General features: G+C 38.1%; 1 protein-coding gene across 1 annotated transcript in view; it reads right to left on the minus strand.

The window, feature by feature from the left end:
- ptprub (protein tyrosine phosphatase receptor type Ub) overlaps positions 1-26,296 on the minus strand; it is a 246,951-nt gene that overhangs the window by 59,022 nt on the left and 161,633 nt on the right. The window contains exons 9-14 of the mRNA XM_084385145.1: positions 23,784-23,899; positions 21,163-21,337; positions 17,215-17,508; positions 10,137-10,454; positions 7,383-7,492; positions 2,992-3,193 (exon numbers count right to left, since the gene is read on the minus strand). Coding sequence (XP_084241271.1) covers positions 2,992-3,193; positions 7,383-7,492; positions 10,137-10,454; positions 17,215-17,508; positions 21,163-21,337; positions 23,784-23,899 — 1,215 coding nt within the window. The remainder of the gene's footprint in view (positions 1-2,991; positions 3,194-7,382; positions 7,493-10,136; positions 10,455-17,214; positions 17,509-21,162; positions 21,338-23,783; positions 23,900-26,296) is intronic.

The following is a 26,296-nucleotide window of genomic DNA, read 5'->3' on the forward strand; positions in this document are numbered from 1 at the left end:
AAGAACTTAAAATACAAAAAATGTTGTCATGCAGTGTAACACAATGTTTGAAACTGAAAAGTTACACTCACAATATGTGTACACTCACAATAACACCAAAACTTTGTGCTTTGGTAAAATAAAGAAAACAAACAGGCTGTGCTTTCTGCCATCGCAGTCTGGAGTATATATATATATATATATATATATAAATAAAAAAAATGAACCGAAATCCAGCATATAGTCCTACTTGCTTCACAGACATGATAAATGCAGAATGTCTAGACATACTGAAATGTCTACTTTTAAATTAACCCTTTCAAATCGAAAACAAATATTATCTGATTATGTAATCTGTATGAAACATTTCTCTCTATAGGCACATCCACTATATTGTGGAGATGCCGAGTCAGCATCTTAAACTACATCTTTGCAGCCAGCATAGACTCAGAAATCACTATTTATTAATAAATTATTAAAATGTTCAGACAGTCTCCTTTGTTTTTTCCCCCAACACATTCATAATCATTACTTTTGCTGGTGTACTGCAGCAAGCTTTATGTGTGCGCTTGAGTGCTTAATTTATTTTAAAGGCTCAATATTATGGTTTGGAATTTCTCTGCAATGTAGAACCAATGTTAGCAATGTTACATATATTATTATTTCTCAGCCCTGAAACTCAAACCATTCCCCCTCCTCCCCATTAACTTCATAAATGTGCGATTAGTCGACTATTGGCTTAAAGGGATAGTTCACTTTGAAATTAAATTTTGGTATGTTTTAGCTTACCTCAAGGGCATCCAAGATGTAGGTGTCTTTGTTTCCGCAGTAGTTTCAATTTTGATATTTTTAGGTCAAACCGTTCTTGTCTGTCAGTCATATAATGCAGGTCTATGGTCACTGTCTCAAAGACAGAGTCCAAATTAAAACAATTCCCCGTCGTCCAAATTAAACAATTCCCGATCGTAAGTACACATTGATGGCCTAAGACACGAAACGAGCGGTTTGTGTGAGAAAACGAACAGTATTTATATCGTTTTTACCTCTTATACACAACCACGTCCAAGTGATCTGATCTGACGTGTACGCAGACTGGTGCATAGATATATACACTAGATGTCGCCTTGTCTACGGCAGTTCATTGGAACGAATGTCTTTAAGGCGACATCTAGTGTATCAGATCACGTCAGATCAGATCACTTGGACGTGGCTGTGTATAAGAGGTAAAAACGATATAAATACTGTTCGTTTTCTCACACAAACCGCTCGTTTCGTGTCTTAGCAGGGCCGTGCAGAGACCTCTGGAGGGGCAGGTGCTCAAAGTATAAAAGGGGGGCACATGGAACAAGGCTTTAAATGGGGCTGTGTTTTTCCTGGCTTAAAACGAGGCGGAGGTGGTAAAATCCTAATAATGTATTTTAATAATAAGATAATAAAATGTGTATTTTTTTGTAGATCATCATATAGCCTAATGTGTTTCCCACATCATTTTTGTGGGTGGAGCTTGGTATCTCTAGGGGGGTCCGGGGGCATGCCCCCCCGTAAGAAAATTTTGTACATTTTAAAGATAAATTCATTAATCTGGTGCACTTTGAGTCACCCGAATCTGCCCGAATCCACTGTTAAAAATAAATAATCCACCCGCAAACCGCCCATGTTCTTTGATTTAGATATCTGCATCTGATCATCACATTACAATTATTCAAATTCTTAGTGTTAAGCATAGTATGGTAACATATCACACTGAAGTAGGCTGATTTAAAATGAACATTTATATACAATAAAAGTTCTTCTTTTGGCAAAATTACATTTCCTTAATAGCCTAAACAGAGGCTTTTCTCCCTTCAAACTTAAATTGTCAATGTTTCATTACATCACTGTTTGAAATCTCTAATTTTTTGTATCTTTTATAAAGGGCATCTTTCCCCTAATTTTATTAAATGTATGCTCCAACTTTCATTTCAAATTCTTAAATTTGATCAATATATTATAGTTATTATATTATAGTTACCAATCACATTAAATAATTTACATTGAAAAATTATAACTGTATTAAATTAGATTATTTTAAATATTTTTGAATATACAAAAATAAGGAATGTTGAAAAGAATGATACTTTATGAAACTAAACCGCCAGTAGGAGGCGGCAGGCGACCGTTTTAATGAGCGAGTCATTGAGTCATTCATTCAAACGATTCGTTCAATCGGCTGATTTATTCAGAATGAGGCAGTTTGTGAATGGGTAATTGAATCTTTGACTCAACCGATTCGTTCAAAATGCTGAATCATTCAGTAATGCAACAAGTGTTGCTGTGAGATGCGCGATGGTTCTGCGGTGATATTTGTTTGGAACTATTTTCGCTGCTGAAACAGAACAAAACCAGTCATTGCGTCTAAAATGTAAGTGACTTAATTTTAACTATTTGTTTATTGACCTGTTATGAAATCAGTCTCGGTTTTAATCTTGATGGCATTCAGGAAAACAGTTACTTCTACAGCCTACACACAGCAATATAAACATCTCTGCATGCTCTCTTCACGTCGTCCTTGTAAAATAATAATAATAAGTAAACAAACATCAAAATCACTTCGCTGAAAATGAAACGCCACTTACCAGCAGCCGCAGATTTTAAGATATCTTCTGGTAGTGCGCGTAGCCGCGCGAAATTAAAGAATGTGCGTGCAGCGTGAGGAATTGGTTTGACCTAAAAATATAAAAATTGAAACTACTGCGGAAAAAAAGACACCTACATCTTGGATGCCCTTGAGGTAAGCTAAAACATACCAAAATTTAATTTCAAAGTGAACTATCCCTTTAAATGAACGACTACTAGTCAACTTGAAACATCTTTAGTCGGGGGCAGCTCTAGAAATGTGTAGAAATATGGTCAGAAAACATTTAACCACATTCACTATGGGCCAACTGACGGGTCGGATATGAAGTGGATGTGCCCTGTTTTACACACAGTCTTGCACGTAAGCCCCCAAAAACAACCATATGCAGTCCTCACCAGAGATGTTGGTGGTGATCTCAGTGAGAGCTGTTTGGCCGAAGCCTTTGGCGGTGCGCGCCCGAACAGAGATCAGGTAGGTGGTGCCAGGATGCAGGTTGGAGAACATATGGTACGTCTCGTTCCTCAGCTTGGATACAGTGCGCCTCGGGCCTGGAACGTTAATCCCAGGGTCTGATGATTCAATGCTCTGGTAGCTGATCTGTAATTGCACATATTAAAACCTTTTAAATAAATCATATTTTCATTAAATCACTGTTGTTTTGGAACTGAACAAACAGTGACTCAGTGTGTGGTAGTTCAGATCAAACAATGTTTTATAAAAGTTTGCTAACCCTGACATCCATATTCAGAGTGGGTTGAAAATGATTCATATATGAAATCAAACATTTATGTTATAAACAATACGTGGTAGCCTACTCATAAATATCAGCGGGAAGCTAGTGGGCATGTAAGACTATCATGTTCACGGCAAAAAATAATCGTGATGGTACCATATTATCACAGCACTCAAATACTCTGTTCGAGTCGACACACAACAAAGTCAAAATGGTGAGAAAAAAGAAAGAAAAAAGATATACATACATATTCACACACACACATATGAAACAGGATGGATAGTTGCAAAAAAAATCTAATGGAAATTCAAATGAAATTCAACTACGTTTAAAGGTTTAAAGTAGGGCTGCAACAACTAATCGATAAAATCGATAATAATCGATTATGAAAATCGTTGTCAACGAATGTCATTGTCGATTAGTTGGTCTGCTCACGTCACGGGGAGCGTTACTGATGACGTCACTTTCATGACAACGCAGTCACGCGAAATGGCAGAGAGTAATCGGAGAGAAACATCAGCACGGCAAGCAAAAACTGTATTCTCATTATTATGAAGATGTGAAAATGGTATAGTCTAGTTTAATTCAATGCTACTGTGTAAACAGCTTTGTTTACTAACTTCGGGACAGTCACACTAGATCTATTTTGTATCGAGCATCAGGTTGCGCAATCAGTTCGCTCGCAACATAAGTGATGGATTAAAATAGCGCTACCGCAGATATAGGTTAAATTAAATGGTGTTTACAAAGTGAAGCACTAAATATAAAGGCAGTTAATAACAGCAGCAGTAAAATAGTGTTTTTTAGTCACTGTAGTCAGTGGTTTTCAGCGAATGCTTGTGCAGTAATACATAATTTTTTCTGTACTTTTAATCAAGCCTGTTGTCAGCTGCGTACCTCCATTCCGCTCTCTTTTTATAGCATTTGTCTACTATGTAAGGGATAATCCCGCTTATTACATGGCTACCCACCAAATAAATCAATAATTTTACACAAAATATTGATTTAAAAAGGAGTTTCTTGATTTAAAAATGATTGTATTGCTTCCGCTAGAAAATAGTCCGTTCCGTCTCTACGGTTAGAATCCTGTGTCCATAGCAACGCTCTGTTTTTCTGGTGTGTTATACTTCGCAGCGGTCTGTTATCAAGAAATAACAGATCGCATTCTACATTGGAATTCAAAATCTGCTGCTTAATATCTTATTACAAACATGTTTGTGTCCTAATTTCATAATGTGAAGTTTATATGAGCAGCGCAACTCAATATTTTGTTTTGTTTATTTATATTTTGGATATTTAAAGAAGTTTTACTGTTTAAAAACTGGACAAACTTTTGTGTTTGGGGTTTAAAATGTAAAAATTTAAGATTATATTAGTAAAACTCAATGTGTGGCTTTTGCACTTTTTAAAGTACACTTTTACACATAAATACCCTGATTTAGGGTTTTATTTAGTTATAAACAAAAATCAAATTGAATAAAAAAAAACACCTATCCGATTAATCGAAAAAATAATCGTCCGATTAATCGATTATCAAAATAATCGTTAGTTGCAGCCCTAGTTTAAAGGTTAATTGGAACTATTGGATGGATGGATGGACTTTAATATAACTTTTAATTTAACTTCCAATTTAATTCAAATTCACACCAATTTTATCAGTAAACCCATAAAGAACATTTGTTGCACTATAATCAGTACTATACTGTACTATCAGTACAGTACATGCTACACTATAATCAATGCTCACCATGGAGTGCAAGGGTCTCACAGACTTTCTGATATCGAGCATGCAGAGCATTAGTGTGTTAGCTGCCTAATGCCTGCTTTTTCACAGTGCAGTGGGCTTCTGGGACTTAAGAAACATTTGCTGCACCTGTACCAGGCCTCTTTTAAGATAAGAGGCATGGATGAGAGCAGTGGGGGAAGGTTTGAGGGAGAACGCAGCGCCCTGCGAGCCTTTCGTCAGCAGTGCTCAGAGAAAAGTGGACAATGTGCTAATCTGAGAGAAACGAGAGTGAATTCTCCAGGCTCTGCCTCTCTCTTATTCTTTCCCTCTTCATCTCTCTGTATGGCTGAGAAGATCAGGCTCCTTGAGCCTGAAAATCTGTCCTTGCCTCCACTTTATAGGCCAAGCCTTTAAATCCCCTTTAGAAAACATCCTTGGGGCGACTTTGGTAGCTATGGCCTGGGGAAAAAAGAAAAGCAACTTATCAATGAGAGATAACTCAGCAAGTGTAAATGGTAAGAAAGGAGGCGCCTGATGGACAGAGGGTGGCATTCAAAAAACGTGATGATCTCGATTCGGCCCATAGCCGATCCGATTGACGGTTCCACAAACAAAAGCAACTTTTCCTCTTGAGGTGAGATGTGTGTTTTGGAGCGTGACAGAAGCGGCATTCTCACAACTTTTTAGTGACTGACTGAGAGCCTGAATCATGGGTGAGGAGAAAGGTGACACTGAGGCAGGCAGTGTGACCAGAAAGAAAAAGAGTGTGAGAATGTTCTGGAACAGAGGAACAGAGAAACAGATGCTGGCTGTGGGAGGCCCACCACCTTTTCAGTGAGCAGGCCGAATCTATGTGCAGTGAACGGAAGAATGGAGAAACAGTTTAAGGGCTTTTATTAGACTGTTAGCTATCCTTCTTTTTGGGACAAAGGCATAAGCTTTCAATTTGCTGCAGTTCTGAAGAATTTATCTTAAGAGTACAATTATACAATGATGATAATTTTTCAAAACTACACTGTCAAAAAATTATTCGAAGTTCGATCCCAGATGGAAATAATCAAAATAACCAGATATTTAATTAAATATTGTCACTTTTTTTTGTTTTACTTCATGCAGTAGTGCAATAGAACAATTTATAAATCATATAAGTTGTAAGTTAGTAGGAAAGTTCTTAAGTTTAAATTCATTCAAGAAATTTAAAATAATATAAATAATAATAATAAACAACTAAAAAAGTCATGCAAACAGTGATATGGAGAGAAGAAAGGAATGAAGGATGGATGGATGGATGGATAGACAAGCAGACAGATTGTCAGTTAGATTCATTCTAATTCTAATTTTTTATTTAATTTAACGTAAAATATTATAAATAATAAATATTTTAAAAAAAAAACTCACCTTAAAGTCATGCAAACTATCATGCAAAATGCCTTTCTTTTTTATTTCATTTTTGAGTGCGTTTAATTTTGATAATTTGTTGATCATTATTATATACAAAGCACACTTCTACAATCCTCTATGGGTTGTACGTGACACTACCTCAGTAATGACTTCTTGATATCATTCCAAAACTGTTCCAGAAGCTCCTACAGCACAGCAGCCACATTCATAAAACATTGTGGTGTGTTGGTTAAGGCTCGGGACTGGAGGGTTGCTGATTCAATCCCCTCGAGAACTGAGTCATGAGCAATTATCAATGTGTCCTCAAGCAAAGCAATTAACCCCAGGCACTATGAGGTTCATGACGCTGTTCGATGGTGACGTCATGGCAACAAATTTAAACAAGCAAGCTTCTAAAATGGCAAAAAGTGTAGGAGACAGCATATATAACTTTAGATAGAGGCATCTTTCTGTCATTTACTAACAGATGGCTGGTGCAGTAGGGACCAATTAGAGGCAGGGTTGGCCTTGGTGGCTCTTGTGTCTCTGGCAGCATGCAGAGTTCCAGGTCCAAATCATGACTTCATACATACTTCTGTCTGTCACTGACTGAGTTGAGAAAGAACACCACCAAAAACTCTGACTGAAACTCTGAATTTTACAGGGGTGGAAAACACTCACATTCCAAGGTCTCACTAATACAGCGCACTGTCAGTCAGGTCTGTGTGCAATCGCATGCAGAGGATCATGTGTTAGCGGGCACGTTCATAAATAATTTAAACTGGCAGTCCAATTTTAACACACAGTGGGAAGTTTTGTCTTTCAAGGATTGTGGTTCATCGATATTTCACCTGGTAAAAATGCTGACACATCAGAGCGAATCTCCAAGGATTCAGACAGCGTGAGATAAATGGATATGAGTTCGGTAAAGAGCAGAAAGCACATACCTCATACTGCGTGATGAGGCCGTTGGGTTCCACCGGCTCCTCCCACTTCAGGAAGATCATATCCTCCAGCGGCGTGAAGGTAAGAGACTCGGGAGCAATGCCACCGGGAACTATGGGAAACCGAAGAAGCCGATGGTTATGAATGAAGATACAGACCTTCTGGATCCTACATTGTTGGACTAGTAATTTCTCTAGCATTTACTCAAAGGGAGAAGGTTAATCGCTTAAAGTCCCCCAAAGGTCAATTCTAATATCCTCATTACAGCCATTGTCATTATAAAAGCAGGCCTCTTATGTTATTAACATATTACATAGACTCATCCATTATAACTAATATAAGTGATATGGAATATAAAAGAGATGATCCATGAAGTATATTTGGGGGCTTAAGGCTCTGGGAATCCTACTCTAAAGAATAGTATATGTTGTGTTTTGAATGCTGAATTGTTTGGGTACCCATCAGGCTTAACTGTTCCTTAAAGGAACAGTTCGCTCAAAACTTTTAAATTCTGTAATCATTTACTCACCCTCCTGTCTTTTCAAACCTGTATGACTTTCTTTTGACACAAATCTTTTTCATACAATGTTGTTATTGTTAACTAAAACTAAAGCTATTAAATTGAAGTTTTTGTTAATTGAAATAAAGCTGAAATAAAAGAAAACAATTATTAGATGAAAAACTTGACAATTTAAATGATAAATGTTGCCTTGGCAGCTAAATTAAATAAAATAAGTTCAAGTTGAAGTACTTAAACTAAAAGTTAAATAAAAATAAAGCTAAATTAAAATTAAAAAAACAAAACCGTATCTATCTATCTATCTATCTATCTATCTATCTATCTATCTATCTATCTATCTATCTATCTATCTATCTACAGTATCTATCTATCTATCTATCTACAGTATCTATCTATCTATCTATCTATCTATCTATATATATATATAACCAGATAATATTATATAACCATAATTATATTATAGTAATGATAGTCATGATGACTCACGCCCTATATTCTAAGTCTTCTGGAGCCATATATTAGCTTTGTGTGATCTCAGTCTTTACTCAGAAACTTTTGCCTTCTACTGTAGCTCTGAAATGAGCTCTTCTGCATATTTAAATTTGATGTATTTTGATTGGTTACAAGACAAATGAGAACCAATCTCCTTTGACATCTTCACACAGCATACTTGAGTACAGTTTGATTACTATTGTACAGTATAGCTTTTCAGTGCATAATAATACACATTTTGTTCTTTTCGTCACACAAAGCTATCATCAGGATTCAGAATGCTTGAAAGAACATGAATCACATTCATGATTCTTTTTTTGTTGTTGTTGTCCTTTTAGAACTTGACAGCCCAACAAGCTTTCAATGTGTAGAAGAGAGTAGTAGTTTGGAAAGACATGAAGTTGAGTAAATGAAGACACAATTTTAATTTTTATGAGTGTACCGTCCCTTTAACTAGCTTAACCAGATTCACCAGCAAGGCCATGCTGGTTAATTAGCTTCATCGTTTAGGTTTACAAATGAACAGCAGGAGTTACACTGTTCAATCAACCACACCATAAAACAAGCTTTAACCAGCCGGGAGCAGCGTGGAAATTCATGCTGGTCTGAGCTGGACTTCTCAGCAGGAGATACAAAGCCTGTGTGACACATAGAAAGGGCAACACTTGCAGTTGATGACATGGCTTTTTTTGGCTGATTAATATTAACACGGGTTCATTAACAAACATAAACGCTGGAAGAGAGAATGAGGAGGAAGTGGAAATGGTGCTAGAGAGACAGATGACGTTCTGAGCTCAGCAGATGTTTTTACAGCACATTTGTGCTCTGTCACTGAGCCATCCTTGTTAGCCCTTGGGTATGTGCACAGAGTGTGTGTGTGCGGGGTGATAGTTGGTGAGGCAGAGATAGCCAGTGGCGAAAATAACACGGTCACTCAGATTGAGTCAAAATTGCTGACTCAATCACTTTTTCTTATGACAGGCCTTGAAAGAAAAGAATTGCTGATTGAGGCTTCAGAGGAGTGTTGATAATTGAGCACTCTCTTTCCTCCCTCTCCTTTTCTCTCACTTCATCATACTTCCTGTCTGGGTGAAATGCTTGTGTTTCAAATTTCCCCCCAGAAAATTATTTTTGTCCTTCAGCCAAAATTTTTACACGGATTGAGCGCAGAAACAGGCATAAAAATCTCCCCTGACCTGCTCATGCTCAGCTCCCTGAAGAGAATGATTAAAAATTCATTTCAAATCTATTTGGGAATGTCTTTATGATTGTGATGTTGAACAAATCTAAGAGAAAAATGTTTATTCAGAAGACTCCACAAGTAAATATATCTATCTATCTATATATCCATATATCCATCCATCCATCCATCCATCTATCAGTATTTCAATAAAAAGTGACAGATTCCTTAAAAGTTTACTTTAACTCTGTCTCACTATTTTGCTTGAAGCCTGGTTCTCTATATATTGGCTAGGTGAGACTTAAATGGCCAAGACTTGGCAAAGTTTGCCTACTGCCATTTGTAAACATTGTAAAAAAATCAGTTTTGAGCTTGTACAATTATTTTACTGATTAGTGGTAGTCTGAAGTGGTAGTAATAACACATTTTGTAACACAATGTTACACATTTTGCCATTCATAAGACATCTGCGCTTCCCCACTCCTGAAAAGCAGCTGTCACTGCAACAGAAGTACAACAAATGATATATACAGATTAATATTCATTGAAAGCTCCACTACTCACTGTCCTCCTCAGTTTGAAACATAACCTCCTTCCCTTCCTTCTTGCCCTCGCTGTTGGCGAGTGCCAGGCGTATTTGGATGGTGTGAAAAGGAGGCAGATCTCTGAGGGTGAAACGCGAAGTGTTGTGCTCCACAGCCAGGCATTCTCTCACTGTGGTGTTGTGCCCACCACCGCCCCCTGCGGTCGTGTAACGGTAGCACAAGGAGACGGAGTACGTGTGGCAGCGGGTCAGGTTGAAGGCCGGCGTCTCCCACTGCAAGGTCAGCTGCCGGGACTGGATCTCCGAGGCTCTAAGACCACGCAGCGCCCGCATGGGCTCTATTGGAATGGAAAACAGTGGAACATTTTGTAAACATAAGCCAAAAAAGCAATGGGATAAAATGGGAATCTGCACAGAGACATCACCAGGTCATAAGACTTCTCGCCTACCCCACCCTCCATAGGTAGGAGGCACAACCACGGTCAAAAAAGGTTGACCGACCACCTGCTAATGAGGACACAACTCATGCCAAATTACATTAATTAATTCCACAGGCTGCAGGTAGTACTCTCTCTCCCGCCATTTGCCTCCGTGTCGCTAAGCAAATCGAGTATCTGCCTGCACACCGTCCAGGGGCCATGAGCCCCGTTCAAGGACATTCAGTTCTGCCAGTTACCGTTAGTGCAAGGTCGTTGCATTAGGCCAACTATTTTTGGCATACCTCACATCTGTGTTCGTACTTTCTTATTTACCGAGGGCAGAAAGATCAGCGACCACCTTTGGCGTATATAATATAAAGAGACAGAGGAAGCCACTGTCTGTAGGGCACACAGGAACCTTAGTGTTTCTCCCAGAGAGGCGCAGACAGCAGGGAGGGTGAACCAAGGACATCCAGCCCCACTATCAATGAGCGCATTTGTCACGGTCCATTATTAAGACAATCAATGCATTTTTGTCAAATAGATCTCCACATAATGTATTGTATTTCTTTGTTCTTTTAATGGGACCTGGTGACTAATGGGCCCAAGTGGGAAGGTACAACAAAGGAGATGTGAAGTGAGCACTTCCTGTGTAAAGTCATGGCTCAAGGTCTTTATTGTTCCTCTTGAACCGATGCTTAGAATATACAGTACTCTTAAGATTTAGGTTTACTACTAAGAGTAAAGTGAGGAAGCTAATGCACCGAGACCGTAAGGACAGCGGGGCTGAATTAGAGGAAATGTATTTCCTTTTGAAGTCCTCAGAGGAGAACACGTATGGAACACAGAATACTAATTCAGCATTTCTCCTGCAGAATCGCACTCGTGACATTAAGCTCTTTTAATCCTGAAATATCTCACACATCAGAGAGCTTTTGCCACACCTTTTCCTTAAGATCTATATTTAGATTTACACTTCGTTTCACTCATAGATTTACATACAGATTAACTTCCAGTGCGAATGGGTTTCTTATCAAGAGAAGCACTTAGTCGACCTGAAAATGACACAAATTAAAGATATTCCTTACATTTTTTAAAGATAAAAAATACACATTGAATGTAGAGGTCCCATTTGCCCCCACAGGAAATACGACCAGAATAGTGTTGGTCGTCTTAATGGAACTATTGATTGTTAGTTAAAAGCAAACAAATGGGATGCTGTTGGCTTGTGCCATCTTTAAAAAACAATCCAAGAGTCTACACTGTGCTCTTTGAGGAGCCCAAAAGGGCCTTTTGTGCCACCCTACTTCCCTTAACCTAGTTCGAAGGCTTTGTCTGGATGCCAAGAGCAGCGCTTCGAGCGCCCACTCCTTGGCACCCATCAGAGATGGGACCGAACCCAGAGAGAGCAGCCAGAGGCCTGGAGCAGCATGTCAATTCCTCACGGGCAGCTGGAAGTCCAAACAAGACCGGTTTCTGTCCCATTACATTAGATAATATTGATACATGAGGTAGATAATTTTTATACATTTTCGAACATGATACATTTTTGTTCAGGATGCTTTTATGAATAGAAAGTTCAAAAGAACAGCATTTATTTGAAAATAGAAATCTATTGAAACATTATAAATGTCTTTTCTGTATTTCTTTATTTATTTAACAGTTATCCCAAACGTTTGAACGACAGTGCATATAGTGAGCAGTGGTTGTCTAGCCGCAGATGGAACTACAAAGTACCATAAAAATGGCATAAAACGGGTCCATATGACTCACGCAGGATATTCCAAGTGTAAATAATTATTTACTGAAAATCTTCAGTAAATACTTGCATATTCAGTAATCACAAATTTCAAACTCTGTGTCCTAAATTTTTGTCTGTTCCTCACACAAAACTCAGACTTCAACATTCAGAAAACTTATACAGCACAGTGTTTTTTGTGCCATTTTGGGCCTTTCTACTTTCATTGCATGGAAAAAGAGTATTGTTCAAAGCATCACCTTTTTTGATGCAAGACAGTCATTTATACAGGTTTGGAATGGGTGAGTAAATGATGAGAAAATTAGCATTTTTGACTTACTTTCTTGTAAGATGATGTTTTGAATCATGTTTCAACTGTTCCTGAATAAAACAAAAGTCTATGGGGTCCAAAACACCCATTAACCTTAATTGCACGGCCACAATATTTCAAAATATCTTCTTTTGTGCTCTGCAGAAGTAAGTCAGTCAGTTACACTTTATTTTAAGGTGACACAGTTACATTGTACTTACTTTAAAAAGTAATATTAATTAACTACATGTAATTACTATAGTTACAGTTAAGTTTAGGGTTAGTTACTTGTAATTATGCATAATGTACTTTTATTACTAAAATAAATACATGTAGTAATGTGTAACTATCATCTTCAAATAAAGTGTTACCAGAAAGTCATACAGGTTTGCAACCACACAAGGGAGAGTAAATGATGACAAAATCTGCATTTCTGGGAGCAATGTACCTTTAAGTCATTACAGTCCAGAGTATAACTCACTCTGAGGAACACCTAAAGAGACCCAGTGGCAGGTGGAGGTCCATCTGTGAACCAGACTGTGGCAGAAGTGCAATGTTTGTCCCATTCTTCCATCTTTTTCCTCTTTCTAATCTCACTCTCCTCCAAGGAACATTCCTTCACATCAAGTCTTGCTCCTAATCACAACAACGCCTCATAAAGCACACCTGGCCGTGTTCTGTGAAATGTCCAGCAGTTCCCTGGCTATGCCCACAGGACTGCGCCTGCTTTCATCATTTTTATGTAGGTCACTTCCAAGAGCCGCGCACCAGGATGCAATCTTCAGTTGCAGCCAGAACCAACCCAGTCATCCCATCATTCATTTCACTTTCCTCACCCAGGGTTGTGAAAGTATCTAAAGTTCTTGCAGTTGAAAAAAAAAATAATAAACATTATCTGCTAAGAGTGAGGAGCCATACAAGGTGAGCCTAAACATACAAACAAATACACTAATAAGATCTAGTTGGATGCGAGCTAGGAATATATCAACAGGGAAGATTGACAGCATCGGGTCTGTGTACAGGCGTTAATGGCATCCCTGGATGGAGGCCATTTTGAGCAGATCATATGAAGCCGGAGATGATTAAAGTCACCTTTGTAACAGAGTAGGTGGATTCACCTGCTGGATGAAGACAGATGAGCTGACACTAGACTCTATCTCCCAAAAAAAAAAACATCAGGGAGAAAATGTGACCGGTGGGAGTTTGTGATGTATAATAGCAGCCCAGCCTAAAGATAAAGAGAAGTGCCACAACCCATAGGTAAGAAAAACAACAAATTACATAATCTTCCCCTATTGAATAAAAACATTTTTAAGTCACCATGAAATCAAATGTACAATTCTTGTTTTTATATGGAATATTCTATATATATATTGTTTTAATTCATGTGCCCTCGTATGGCTCAATCATTAATCAAAATAACTTTCCCTCCCTTTTCCAATTACATCTTTTCTATGATGATGTGTTTCTCGGTGTGAGGGTGGGACAACCCGCAATAGAAAACCACAATGATCCAACGATCCAATCAATTCCTGATGGACAAAATCAAGTCTCTCCCAAGTCTCGGCTGTTTCACTCAGATATTAATCATAATAGGGAAGAAAAGACGATCACAAATTCCGTTTCACGCTGACTTTAAACCAGCCTAAGCTAGTTTTTTGGTTTTAGCTGGACTGGCTGGCCTGTTGGCTGGTTTAAAAGGGGTTTCAGTGGGTCCGGACTCAGGATGGGAGACTAGCTAAGAACCAATATGCGAGACCTTCTTAAACCAGGCATTTAACAACTAGTTATGACCTGCTAACTATTTTAGAATGGCTTAGCTGGGATTTTTTTTTTTTTTTCAGCAAAGTCAATATTTTAACCATTTCTCCCAGTTAGCTTAAATGGAGAGCAAGTGGACACTACAAGAAAACAATCTCATGTCTGTAGTTTAAGAAGAGATTGTGGTCAGATGGATTAAAACATCTACAATCACAAGTCAGACATTTCAAAATTACCTCAACTATTTCTTGATGAAATTATCTATACACAATGCTATCATAACTATTTTACACCTATAAAGTCACAATGAAATGGAGGTAGAGACAGATACTTTCTTCCGTATTGTGAGGTACAAACAAGTGTAACACATTATCTAAAAAGAAAAAAATGAAGAGCGGGGCTTGGTTCTATGCATCAGTTGTTGATTGAATTTTGTGATGTGGACGTTGAACTCAAAAGAAGAGTCAGACAAATGTGAGATTGCAGGGACAGGGTTTAAGTGGACTAAATGATTAGTAAAGTCCTGCATATGTCACCAGAGATCTTTTCCCTGAAATGTCCAGTTATGACATTTTGACATTACGAGGTCAAAACTCTTGCATGGATGAATTTTTCACAATAACACATATAACATGCATTTAGAGAATAGATAATAGCGAATTTTCATTTCATGCTGCCTTTAAACTTTTAAAAGAGACAACTAAAATGTTATACTTAAAAAGACTCTTCAATTCTGTCATCATTTACACTCCTAATGTCATTCCAAATCTGTATAAATTTATTCTGCAAAACAAAAGAAGACATTTTTAATAATATTTCAACTGCCATGTTTCAGCAGAAGAATTTAAATTTATGGATGAACAATCCCTTCAAGTAAAACATACCTGAGAGCTCCATCAAGTCTTCAATAAAATTTCATTGCACACTTGACAGGCGAAGCTAATGCGTTAGGTAAAGAACTATAAATCCTTCATCAAATTCAGTGAATGGATCGATTTCAAATATACACTATTGAAGATGATGTTACAAAACAAAGATCTTGTCTTGTAGCAGCAGCTAATATTCTTTTGAGACTGAGTTTCCTGGAGACTAATCAGAATATCGAGTCACATGACTGTAGATGCTAACCCTCTTTTAACCATGATTAACAAGTCATCAGAGTGTATGTCAGCAAGCGCTGTCAAACAAATCAAACTTCATAGCCTCTGACACAACATGGCGTTCCCACTAGCGCACTTCTCCAAGCACTCAATTATATCTTCGACTTCTATTCAGTTGACGGCAGAATACACAGGAGATTTGAGCACGAACGGAGTATGGAAAACCTCATTTTACTTCCAATCCCACTGATGTGCTTCTATTGAGTCAAAATTACATCTTCAACAGTTCAGCAAATATGACAGCAGCTTAAACAGCCCCAATATTCATGTGCAGCGAGGCACCACAGGGAATATGATGCAAATACTCCATTTAAAGAAGAATTTCAATCTAGACTTAATGTGGAAGAGAAAATGGAAACAGTTGGAAATATTTAGCGGGAATGTCTGCTCCTCATTTTTCTCCGCCTTCCTTTTAGAGACAAAAGCTGTTTAAGACTAAAACGCGTCTCCAAGTGATTCACAGACGAATCTTTCTTGCTCCGACTCCGACTGTCTTATCTGCTGATGTCTTTTTCTCCCTGCTATGCCATTCTGAAGTCTCCTGTGTTGTCATGCTCTTCTGCTCTCCGTGTTTCACCTGGCTGCCTCTCTTTGTCTTGCTGGCTGATGAATGGTAGGTGTCTGGTTTCCAGAACAAGGTGGGAATGATTGTGATGTGTCATTTAAAAAGGAAGGCGATGATTTGTGTGATAACATGTGTGTGTGTTTTGAAGACGATGTGATGTAAAATGGTGACCATTACCACGCTGACCAGGTCCAGGGGCGAATCCTCAACCTGCATTTTCACTCTCTTTTCCTTTCGGATAAAAACAGGATCAATCTTCCTAATCACACCCTTTCCAGTTCTGAAACAGCTGGACGAGGCAGAGACTCTCATTTGCAGGTAGAACCATGCATTACCGCACCCCTTGCTGTTTGTTTTGACAGGCACAAGAAGGCGCCACAGGAGAGATGCCCGCAGTTTCGGTTCAGAACATTTAAATTTAAATTAATCATCCACTTTTTCAAAAAGTAAGTTGGATATATTTTATGAACTGACATTAAACACTTTTCAAATTCACATGCTATTCCATTAGTGGGTGATCAATATGGGTTTTTAAATGGAAAATTAAGAGAAAATTTAAGCGGGAGAATATACTGGTAGTGTCAATCAAAAGTTTGGAATAATTAAGATTTTTGCTGCTTAATAATTAGCTTAATATCTTTGAGGAAAGTCTGTGACATTTTTTCAGGATTCATCAACAAGCAAGATGGAGTGAGGAAAAGGAACAATATTTATTTGAAATATAGTCATTTTAATAATTATAATAAATTCTACAAAAAAAAATAAAATAAATATATATATAAATTCTACAAAAATATTGAGCAACACCTATTTTAAACATTGTTTCTTGAGCACCCAATAAGAGTATTAGAATGATTTGTGAAGGATCATGTGAGACTTCTTTATATAAAAAAAAAAAAAAAAAAAAAAAACCTTTATTATTCCAAAGTTTTGACCACTAGTTTGTAAATATATATAGAGCTGTTTTTTTTACCCTACATAACAAGATTAAATGGAAAGCTTAGAAAAGGGAAATATTTTATTTAATTTCTCATCACAGTGAAATGAGAATGAGATGATCACATTTCTCATCACAGTCTTCCAACATTAAATTAATCTATTTTCAATAGACTTTGTAATGAAAGTGAAGTTCTCCGGTCACTCACCTGCACACTTGGTTCTGCTGATGAGGGGTGGTCCAGATGGCCCGGTCCCACCCTCACCCGGCCGAGTGAGCAGCACACTGATATGGTACTCCGTATCTGGATCCAGGTGCCAGAGCTTATATGTAACCATGTTAACTCCAAGGATCTCCGACCAGGGTGCCTGGCTGGCCCGATATTCGATTTCCCGACGGATGATAGGGCCATCGCCCAGGATGGAGTTGGTGTTTAGTTGAATGATCAAATACGTGGAGCCTGCTCTCAACAGCTGGGGCGGAGCAATGGGAGATGGGGGAACTGTGATAGAAACAGAGAAGATTATGGTAAAAGGAATGAAGAAAATATGTTCATATTTTAGCCTTTTTCAAGCAACCCCCAGAAGGAATATATGAAATGTTTTAATGTACTCTAAACTGAATCACTATTTTACCCAGTTTTTAAGCTTATCTTGGCAGCAGTTGTCATGAGATGAAATAACATTTGCGGTTCAAAATGGTACAATTAATGCAAGGTTCAAGGGTTAAAATACCAATCTGGCCATGCACATTAAACCTCCAATAGCTGGTTCTTTCAGTTCCTCAAGGGAGAGCTATAAGTAAACCAACAGATGTGCAAGACTGTAGACTGTGGAAGAACGTCAGATACAAGGTCATGCTATTTAATGTGAGATTTTGAGAGCTACCTTTCCTGTAGCTCAAACAGTAGAGCGTTGGTGCTTGCAACGCCACGGTCATGGGTTTGATTCCCAGGGAAAGCAAGAACTGATAAGAAGATGTGTTCTTTCACTCCACTTTCAAACATTCCTAAATGTGTTATGTGGCGAGCAGGACGAGGCTGAGGGCCGTGAGAAAGCGGCACGAGGCCGGTGGCGTGATTACTGATGAGCGACACCTGCTCGACGCACCGGTCTCGTATCTCTCACGGAGGAGCGGAAGCATAAAGGAGAGAGGACAGGCCTGAACTCTCTTGCTCTTCACTGTCGTCGCTCCTCCTTTATGCTTCCGCTCCTCCGTGAGAGATACGAGACTCGTCCTACTCGCCACATGTACCTTGAAATGCAATATAAGTCGCTGTGGATAAAAGTGTCTGCCAAATGCATAAATGTAAATGTAAATTTTCATATCTAGCCGCCTGAGGAACTTGGCGGGCAGATACACAGTAGCCAGAATAACAAGGAAAAAATCTCCTATTAGATTTGCAAGGTAAAAGGGTTTTTTTTTCCCGGATATATATTTAAACCCTGACTAATCACTAGAGCTTCAAAGGGTCTTGAGTTATCGAACAATTAGTGAGAGAAATTGATTTAGAAGGATGGAAGCGAGGGTCCAATGAAAAAAAAAAAAAGATATCAGCGCTGACTTTTCCCATGACTAATCTTCGGGTCTGCTGTGTCTGCAAGCTTTCTCTCTCAGGGCCAGCTGCAGATGGCAAATATCCAGCTAGGGACAGAGAAAGCCTCTCCTTGGAGAGATATGAGATGCAGCGAGTAATAAAGCTCATCTTGTCTGTCAGAGAAAGGCATAATAAAGAACTCCTATTATATAGAAGAATAAAGCCAACTCAAACTCCACTTTCATATGAGAGGAGACATAAAAACTAGCCGCCTTTTCCTTATGATTCTCCTTCTATCCAGCGTTGGTTAGGGCAGATTATTAATTCCACCCCGAGAAAGCTTCTTTCACCAGAGTTCAGAGTTACTGCGAAAAACAGATCTGAACCCTACGGACTGACTGAGAACAATTCTCATTAGCCCTCTGGCTCCTCTGCATTAGCCCTGTTGTTATGTAATCTATGGGCCCATTGAGGAACAGTGAGTTGTGAAATGAGTTGATCAAGCTAATTAAAGGACTGATTAGCCTCTCGTTAGCGGGGGCAAGCGTGGGAGGGCAGTTTGGAAAAGACAAGGAGAAGATCAGAGCGAAAGGAAAGGGAAATCTAAGGTGAGCGTAATGAGCTTGCATCAACGCTGCCACGCTAGAATGTGGGCCTATAGCTTTATGGACTCGTCTGGTGGGGCCAATCTGCCGTGCTTAACCGAGGTGCAGTAATGCATTTTAAATAGGACCTCCTGTCGAAGTAAAAGCCATCAGGAAGCAATGCCAATAACATGCTGCAGAGGGAATGCAGCTATACTCTGAAATGGCTTTAAAGCTCTGTAACAGAGACACAAATGCAAACGGGTCTCATTATAAGTTATGCTTCATACTGCGATGTTCCCGAGTGGATTCTGCCTACAGCTCTGGTAAAAATATAATGATGAAGTTGTAATGAGTCAATGTGACAAGTGCCACAAGAGCAAGCGCTTTGTATCTAAGCACTTTGCTGAACATTTGATTAGTCAGACCCCTAACAACAGTGCATGTTAAATGAGTTTTGAATTTGATGACAAGATCTAGAGAACATTTATAATTTTATCCTGTGATTTGGTTTAATTTAAGGCATTTAGCAGATGCTCTTATACAATCGCTTTAGCAGCACAAGCAAGAAAAACATGCCAATTAGAAAGTTATCTGCTGGGAAAGTGCTATCTATACAACAAGGGCGTTTCTCTTAGGAGAAAAATCAAATCAAATAAAGTAAAAACCAAAACCCATTAGGACTCAAAAATGTCCTTGCAAAGACTGTTTTATTCTGTGATCTGGGTAAGAAGGAAGCAAAATGCTTAACCAGAGTTAAATAATAAACAAAAATAATTGAATGGCTCGAAGTTTCTCTTTTGAGGATCTCTGAGACTATTACCTGTGATTTTTCATTTCTAGTTTTGTTATGATTGCATTAAAAAACAGCCTAAAGGTTTCATAATGCTGTGCTTCTAGGTCACATTGTGGCATACAGTAAAGCCGTATTTCTAAATTCGCCATAATCCGTGCTGCTACATCTATCAATAGGATTAGCATGGTGCTGTCTCATAGCCTCTCTCAGAATGCCTTGAGGATGGAAGCTGAATAACCCACATGGCTCCATCCATCCCTATCCTTATTCCACTCCTGACTTCTCCTTTTGCTTAGGGGACATCAATCTGACCAGGGTTTAAAGGTGGACACAGAAAGCTGCCACTGTAGGCTGATGGGCAGGTGTCAAGTTATATGGTTGAAATTTCAAGTAGGGAGGAGGTTTGCTTTGGTTAAATACGATGCTGAATCATCGTGATTATTCTCAGGAAATTATTTATACTACCTTAGACCCTTGATACTGTTCTATAAATACAAATAAATGGAATCTCACAGATTCCGATCGAAATGGATAGCCTAGTAGAAAATGATAATTAATCACTTACCCCCTCGTGTCATTTAAAACATTTATGCCATTTTTTTCAAGCTCCAAAAAGGACTATATATAATAATGTAAAAAATAAATAAAAATAATAATCTGCAACAGATCAAGAGCAGCTCTCAAATCAAATATGGCACCCTATTCACATAGCAATATGTAGATGGGGTGTCAATAATATCAAATCTGCACCCTTCTGAATTTGAATTTAGCTGCAGCGGAGGTAAAGATTCAACTTAAACAACTTAAATTTAATTTGTATGACTTTATTTGAATGGACTACTTAATGGTGTTTTTTATCCTTTTTGGAGCTTGAGTTTGTGTATGTAAAGACTTTAAATGTTTTTGTGTTAAACAGGAAAAAAAAGCAGCATACAGGTTTGAAACAACATGAGGTTGCGTAAATAAAGACAGAATTACTATTTTGGTGTGCACTACCCCCTTAAGCTTTACTAAAAAACAACTGCAAACAAAAGTCCACACACACACACACAGACACGTTTTACAAAACTGATAATTTCAGAACAAAAGAGCCTAAGATGAGAGAATGCAATGCTATAATAGAAAAAGAATACAATGACTTGGATTTAGCCAGAATCTCATTATCCTGTGATGTGCGCATTATGGGCAGTAAAACGAAGACACGAAGGACAAAAGAAAGGAAGAAAACAAGCTCTTCACCTTTGACAATGAGTTCAGCAAAGTTGGAGACGCCGGAGCCTCTGGAGGACTGCGTGACGCAGCGGTAGAGGTCCTGCTCTGGCTTCTGGACGTCCTCCAGTTGAAAGGACACTGCGAAGCGGTTGCGGCCCAAGTGCTTGACAGAACCACCTGAGGACACTTCACCATTGTGCCGCTAGAAAAGAAGAAAAACATGAAAACACGCTACAGTCTACTCACCAAGCATACGCTGCCAAGTACTTATATAAACACTGAATGAGCAATGCACTTTTCTGAGATAAAGCCATTTGTCATAAAACTCAGATACTCAGCCAAAACAAGACTAAAATTGCATTTGCCCAATTACTTGACAAAGTTATCAATTATGCATCTTATATTTAAGGTACACACATATATCATAGCGACAACAGGCTGTCAAGCTCCAAAAGGCAAGTATGTACACTACGTATGTCCGGAAAGGAACCGATGCATTCTACAGAACCCCTAAAGGGACAGGAAAATTTGTTTTTGCGTTCTCTCGCAACAGTTGGGTTATTATATTGCATATAATATACAGCCATCAAGGAGCCATTATCAATATGTGGGGTATTGAAATCGCTTTTGAATGCAATTTCGCTTTCCAATTCGCGATTATGCGTACTCTGTGTATATACTACTGTAAGTGCAGCAATGACACCATTTCATGCAGATGAATGACAGTGAAAAGCTTACATTTATGTTGAGAGACAAGCCATAAAAGTTGGAGACTGACGTAAGATTCATCTGAATAATAAGGACCAAAAATAAAGAAGTCTTGCACTTAACTTACTACTGGGAATTGCTACGTGGAGCTTGGTGAGGAACCAGACACGTCTCTCACACAAAACCACACTTGATAGCAGCAACCTTTCACTGCGGCTCAGGTAATCATAGCGAGACAGTGGTGTGAATAGCACCCATCCAAGATGTCAACGCATTCGCATTTTCCCCTCTCTGAATACCAAGGACACAAAATGAGCGTTGAGAGTGCACTCATACGAACAGAAAGCACTTCGAGAAGGAGGTCAGCGGCCGCTACACAACTATGTGTGTTTATTATGGGGCTGCTAAAGTGTTTAGGCTTTCAATGTGGTTCAAGACCACACAAACCAGACCTGAATGTAAGGGTAATGTGTGGGCAATGGCTGCAAATTTGAGGTTCACATAAAACAAAGCCAAACGTACAATCATCTGGCTTTGAGGGCCACTTTGTCTTTATTCAACCTAGCAATCACATTCAGTGAACTGCCAGACAGGCAAACATATAGGGAAAACATTCAGTAAGAGAGCTGGGGACAATCTGTTTGTACTAAACGTGCCACATATTACAGATGCATTTGAACAATGCCCCTGTTTGGTATCAGTTTAAAAAATGTTAAAACTTAAGTTACCTGACCATATACTGTAAAAAGTTTTATATTTTTAAAGATAATACACATGATTTTACTATTCATACACCGTTCAAAAGTTTGGGGTCGGTTATGTGTGTAGATATATATATATATATTAAAATAACACACATACTGTATACGATATATACACAAAAATGACTGACCTCATAGTCTTGTTAAATATACTGTATAGCCTCTCTCTGTAAATTACATGCATACTTTATTAAAATAAAAATAAAATAAAAATAAAACAATAATTAAACAATATGTTCCCATTAAAGTACACATACTGTCACATACTCTCTCTCTCTCTCTCTCTCTCACACACACACACACACTCTTAATGGCAGCTATAAACTGTAAAATATAGAGGTTACCAAAATGTCACACTATAATGCCTGTAAGGACCACAGCTGCCAAAAAAAAGGGGGGAAAAAGCATCTACAGAGTACGATATCCATGATTAAAGGCAGAAACTAGGTTGCAGCTGCAACTACAGACAGAAAAAGTAAGAAAACATCCATATAAAATGGAAGTGAAGACAGAATCATATATCTCCTGCTGTGTTTAGGGGAGGAATGAGCACTTCAGAGGGTTTGAGGACATTGATTATTGCAAAAGTGTGTGTCGCTGTGACAGCTTGTAACCACAGGCATCTGTCCTTGACCTTGATGTGACATAATCATTCATTTAATTTAATTCCACCTTTTGATGCCAGAAACTTCAGCTCTCTGAGGGCAGTTGGAAATGTTCCTTCCAAAGACCATGTTAGATCCTAAAAATACTCTAAGAACAATTATATTATATAACAAAGGCAGACGAAGAAAGAGCGATCTCTAAATGGCTTTTCTTTTGAAGATTTACAGTTTACAACAAATTTTCTAAAAGATCTGAAATGTAACTGAAAGGTTGTCAAGTAAAGCTCTCTGATCGCATCTGAGGAACTAAAGGAGTTTTAGAACAAAATCAATTTAATCCAAAGTGTTCTTAAAGTTTACAGTGCCCAACTTAAGAATGCTGCCCTTTTAAAACGGTAACATTCAGGTGCTTTGAGCACATTTGGTGCAAATTTTCAGTAAGTCACGACAGATGACAACCTCAGCCTTAGATGATTATTCCATTGCTAAAGATCTCCATAAAAAAAAAGAAGAATTTGAAAAAACATGATAATACTCACTAAAAATACCTCCAGAAAAATCAATCTATACTCACTTCCAACAGGAACTTCTCCGCTTCAGAGGGACGTCCTGCTGCTACGCACTGGAAAGTGGCGTTTTGTCCAGCGTTGACCTCCACGTCTCCCAAGCGAGAGAAATGAGGAGATTTATCTGAGGACAGAGACATAAGGGGTTCAGAATAACAACAAAATATCCAAAGTAACGGGAAAAAATATATATAATAATTATTTGAACACACTACCATTCAGAAGTTTTTTTTTTTAATACTTTTATTCAGCAAGGATTAATTCAATTGATCAAAAGTCTGACAATAAAGACACTTATGTTACAAAAGATTCAAATGCTGTTCTTTTGAATTTTCTGTTCATCAAAGATTCCTGAAAAAATGTATCGCAAATATTACTGTTTTCAACATCGATAATGTTTCTTGAGCACCAAATGAGCCCGATTAGACTGAATTATGAAGGATTGTGACACTGAAGACTGGAGTAATGATGCTTAATACTTTTATTCAAGCAAATGTGCATTAAATTGATCAAAAGTAACAATATTTTCAAAAATATTTTTTGTATCAATGTAAAAGTGTTTACTGTTACTTTTGATCAATTTAATGCATCCTTGCTTGAATAAAAGTATTCATTTATATCAAAAAGAATCTTACCAATCCTAATCTTCTGAATGGTAGTGTGCATACAGTAGTCCACAGTGATGCTGACCACACTTTCACACTTTACAGTCAACACTGAAATACATGTTTCTGATATAAACAGAAAAAATACTTTCCATTTCTGCTGACATAATCAGGCCCCTTTATTGTCAACATCACGCCTGAATCAACTGGCTCATTTCTGGTACGTAACGCCCATTTTACAACCCAGTCAAGTCCTGCCCAACATTTCTCCACTTAAATATTCTATCTTCCATCAAACGAGTCATATTTTGGAAGCAAAATGCATTGCAAACGTTGTTTCATGTGGACTTCAAATGCAGGGAAACAATCTCTTAGTGGCCAGAAATGTTAATTTGTTCCAGTTTGACTTGCTAGTTAAACACTGTGTCCATAAATGGGTTGTTTCCTTGCCTGTATGTGAGACAATTGATAAATCCTATGACATAAAAAGGTCTAGATAATCTTCCTCCAGCATATATGGTTCTTGGTGCTTTCCTTCCCTCTAAACGAAATCTCAGTTCAACTAAACTGAAATATGACCTTTTGAATTTAAAAGTCATATCTATATATTTTTTCCAACTGAATATAGGGATTAAACAGGATAAATAGAAGAAAGAAATAGATCGGATAGATACAAATAAAGAAATACTTTATTGATCGCCTCAGGAGAAAATACAGGTGCAGGATTGCTACAATATGCTATATAAAGTGCACAAAAACACCCCTATGAAAAGACGGTGCAGTCAAGATGTTACATTCATTGTCTGCATATTATAATACAAAATACACTGTATGATGAAACCAATTTTAGAGCCTGTTGGTGGCAGAGGATACACTACTCATTCAAGTGCTGAAGAGCCTACCAAAACAAGAAGGTGGACAAGAGCAAAAAGCAAAAAAGGAAAACAAACAGATAAATGCTGAGGTTCTATTAAATATGGCTTGCACATTCTAGTTGCGAATGCATAAGTGATTTTTTTTCATCAGTTCTTTGAATGGGTGTCAAATGTAAAAAAGGCCCTCGGGCAACATGAATAGCTTCATGTGTTAGTTAACAGTGTTTAGTCTCTGAGAGCGGAGGAGAGCTCCTATGGGAACCGCAGCCAGCCCTGCACGCCTGACAGTTTGATTGTTACTTAAACAGCGTACAGTTTATGTATAATTTAATATTTTGAACTACTGAACTGTTTCTATTTGTATGGTGATAAGAGATGAAATCACTTTTAATGTCCCGCCATTTCAACTACATGCATGTTTGATTAAAAACAGACTTACTTAAAGCTCCAGTCCGTAACTTTTTTGGGTTAAAAATAAATCCAAAATAATTTTTTGAGCAAGTACATAACCAGCCAGTGTTCAAAACGATCTGCTTGCCGTAGCTCGATTCAAAACGGTAAGCTTGTAATAATGTTTTTAATTCCAGTGGTACTGGTGGATTTCCACGGGAAATTCGAGCATGTCTTTGCGTCATTACGTCACATCTGTACAGGAGGTGTCTAAGATAGTTGCGTGTGAGGATGTTGGAGGTGGAGATTTATAGCCTTTTCTCGCAGCACTTGATATAATTAAACTTATCAATTTGATGGCGGATCCAGAAAAGTTCAAACGACAATCACCCAGTGACAACTGGAGATTCACCCGTTGTAAAATGCAAAAGAGTGGCTACAGAAAAAAAGAGACCAGCCCATGCAAAAACAAGGATAAATATCGGGAAGGCATTAAATGTAGTCATGCAATGCTGATGTTGTTAACATTAACAATTTGAGAACAAAGTATAATTTGCACGGTTTGACGTGATATGATAAGTGATCGTTAGATTTAATCAGCGCGATTTACTGCAATGCTTTTTTTGCCTTAGTTGGTCAGAACAAAAGTGG

Source organism: Rutilus rutilus (genome assembly GCF_951802725.1).
Source record: "Rutilus rutilus genome assembly, chromosome: 17".
NCBI lineage: Eukaryota > Metazoa > Chordata > Actinopteri > Cypriniformes > Leuciscidae > Rutilus > Rutilus rutilus.